The sequence below is a fragment of the Numenius arquata genome, chromosome 12, assembly GCF_964106895.1.
Source record: "Numenius arquata chromosome 12, bNumArq3.hap1.1, whole genome shotgun sequence".
Classification (NCBI taxonomy): domain Eukaryota; kingdom Metazoa; phylum Chordata; class Aves; order Charadriiformes; family Scolopacidae; genus Numenius; species Numenius arquata.
The window spans coordinates 44,526,237-44,529,002 of NC_133587.1; the positions used below are offsets into that span (position 1 = coordinate 44,526,237).

Genomic DNA, 2,766 nt, shown 5'->3' on the forward strand with positions numbered 1-2,766 from the left:
TCTCTCTCCATCCTAGAAGATTAATGTTGTCTGAATCTCCTGCTGTCGGCTCCCCGCATGGTCACCGCGGAGGAAGAACCAGCGCCGAGAAACGCCTGGAATGGACTGGGAGCCCCCCCGTGGACACCCCCTCCCCGACGCCAGCTTTTGTGGCCACCCATCTCCTCCTCTGCTCTCCACGGCCTCCTCGCGCCCACAGCTGGAAGACGAGGACGTGGCTGCTGCGGACCCTCCTCTGCCCCATCCCCACGGGGCAGCTCTGGGGCCAAAGCTCCTCCCGGCCCCTCCAGAGGACGGATGCCTCGGCTCGTGGTGGTCGGTGACCGTCATCATCGTCATCATCGCTCCGAAGGAAGCCCTGATGGCGCCGGAGGGAGGTGACATTCCATGCGGGATGGACGGGATCTCCGAGCCTCACAGCAGGGGGGGGGACCCTGCCACCCCACGGCGCCAGCGCAGTCGTGGCCCCTTGAGTGTGAGACGTGACTTTTCCTTCCTAACCTGCCCGTACTTCTCCTTTTTTTTTTTTTTTTTTTGTCCTCTTGCGTTGTTATTAATTTTTAATTTTTTTAAAATTTTTTTTTTTTAAATTTTTTTAATTATTTCTTGTTCTCCCTACGTCAAGGAAGCCGGATCCCGGTAAACTGGTGCCACACGGGAGGCCGTTGTAGACGCCCGTCTGCCTGGGAGCGCTGTCTCCTGCGGGAAGCCAGGAGCGGAGAGGCACAAAGATTTTGCTTTTGTTTTCTATGACCCAGGGACCATATTTCCGCGGGAGGAGGAGGAGGAGGATCCGGGACGGGCACCGCGTTAAACCGGGAAACCTGGAGTTTAATCCCGGCTTTGCCTTGGATTCCCTGTCGGCTGAAGACAGTGACCTACCTCCCAGGGCTGTTGTGAGGCTTCGTTACCGTCGGCCCTCGTTACCGTCAGCCCTCGGCCCGGACAGTGCCGGGGCTGGGGTGGGGGGGCCGTTGGGCCCCTCCCGGGGGTGGGGGGGTGGAAGCGTCGCGGGGCCTTTGGGGTCATTTGTTTTTATTGACCATTTCTTAATGCTCTTTGTATCCGAAATTGATGCTGGGGCCGAAATCCCTCGGCTGAGCGCGTTTCTGCGGGGAGGGGGGGGGGGGTGATGGCAAAGGGAGTTGCCTTCCTTGGGGGGGCAGGGGGGGGGCCACCCTTTGGGGTCTCCCCGCTTGTTCTCTACTAAAATTTAATTTACTCCTCATGGGCTTTAATTAAGGAGCTGCGGCCTCCCCCCCCCCCGGAGCCAGGGGGTGGGGGGTGTGCGGGACCCCCACGGCTGCGGGCCAAAAGCACAAGGGCCAGTGTTTGGGGGGGGGGGGGGGTGGTGGCCAGTGGCCAACTCCAGCCGCAGGCCAAGGGCTGGGGTTTTTTTTTTCTGGCCGGCGGGGGGGTGTTTGGGGCGGGGGGGGGGGTCCTGCAGCCTGTGTTGACTCCAAACTTTTCATCTTCATTTCACTTGCTTGAGGTTCGTCACTCTGATTGGAGCGGTGTTTTGTTTCTTTTGGGCCCGTGTAAGGGGCTCTTCTGGGTTTTCCCCTTCAGCAGGTTTAAAAAAAAAAAATAAAAATAAAAATAAAATAAACAAAACCCCAAAAAAACCCGAAAAAAAGGCAAAAAAAAGAAAAAAAAAAAAAAGACTAAGCTATTGTCTAAATGGTTCCGAACTAGTGTGATATTGGGATACTTCCGTGGCTGTTACGTGATACTGGATCTTTTTACAACCTAGATTAAAGACAATAAAAAGGGATAGAGTAGTAACCGCCGCTCCTCCTCCTTCTTTCCACTCGCTTTATGTTCTTTTTTCCAGCAGCCCCCTAAAACCCCAAGCTTCTCCTTCTGGCCCCGAGGGGAGACCGGGTGTCACCCCAAATCTGGGGGTTCTGAGCGGGGGAGGGCAGCGAGTTGGGGGTCTGGAACTAAGGGGGGGGGGACAAACACAAATGTGGTGACAGCAGAGCCTTCAGGAGCCGGAGGGGAGCTGGGGGGGGGAGGATCATGGCCACCCCCCCCAGGGAGTCCCTCCAGCACATCCCGCTGCCCAGGGACCCACAGATTTCCCCATTGGGGCTGTGCCCGCTGCGGGCACTGGGACTTGGGGATGGGGGGGGGCAGTAGCCCTGGGCCAGCAGCCTGTCAGGGGCAGGGCTGGGAGGGGGGGGGACACACACCTTGGGCCAAGGTAGAAAACCAAGGGGGGGGGGCAACCTGCTCCCAGGTCTTGGTGGCCCCTTGGGGTCCCCCCTTTAGTCACTGCTGGAAGAGGAGCCGGGAGGGAGGGGTAGAAGGATGAACCCCCCCCCAACAATTATCGATGCGAAGGGGGGGCGTTCCTGTGGCCACCGAGGGCTGAGGTTGGCCAGGGAGAGGTGGGGGCCAGTAGCCAACAGCCCCCCCCACCCCCCCCCCCCCCGCCAGAGTCCAGGCTGGAGGAGCAAAGCCTGGATGGGGGAATGTCCCAAATGGCCTCACACCCCCCCCCCACCCCCCCCCCCCTTCTCTGTGCTTCCTCTGCCACCAGCGGGACATGAGGTGTCCCCAACGCTGTCACCCCCCCCACTGTGTGTCCCCCCCCCCCCCCAATAAACTCAGGCCGAGCCGCGGGGGAACATCTAGAAGCTTTATTCGAACCCTTTTACAACAGAATCACAACATCGAGAGGGGAAATGCTGCTGGAAGGAGACGCCGGCCCCTCGCGGGGGGGGGACAGGGAAGGCAGAGGCAAATGGGGCTGAATTCACC

The 2,766-nt window shown here is 59.2% G+C and overlaps 1 protein-coding gene across 1 annotated transcript in view; it reads right to left on the reverse strand.

Moving 5' to 3' along the window:
* Positions 1–61: 61 nt before the first annotated feature.
* The window catches only part of MAP4 (microtubule associated protein 4), a 157,172-nt gene continuing 154,467 nt past the window's right edge, over positions 62–2,766 (reverse strand). Inside the window, exons 23-24 of the mRNA XM_074157655.1 lie at positions 620–699; positions 62–358 (exon numbers count right to left, since the gene is read on the reverse strand). Of these exons, the coding sequence (XP_074013756.1) occupies positions 62–358; positions 620–699 (377 nt within the window). The remainder of the gene's footprint in view (positions 359–619; positions 700–2,766) is intronic.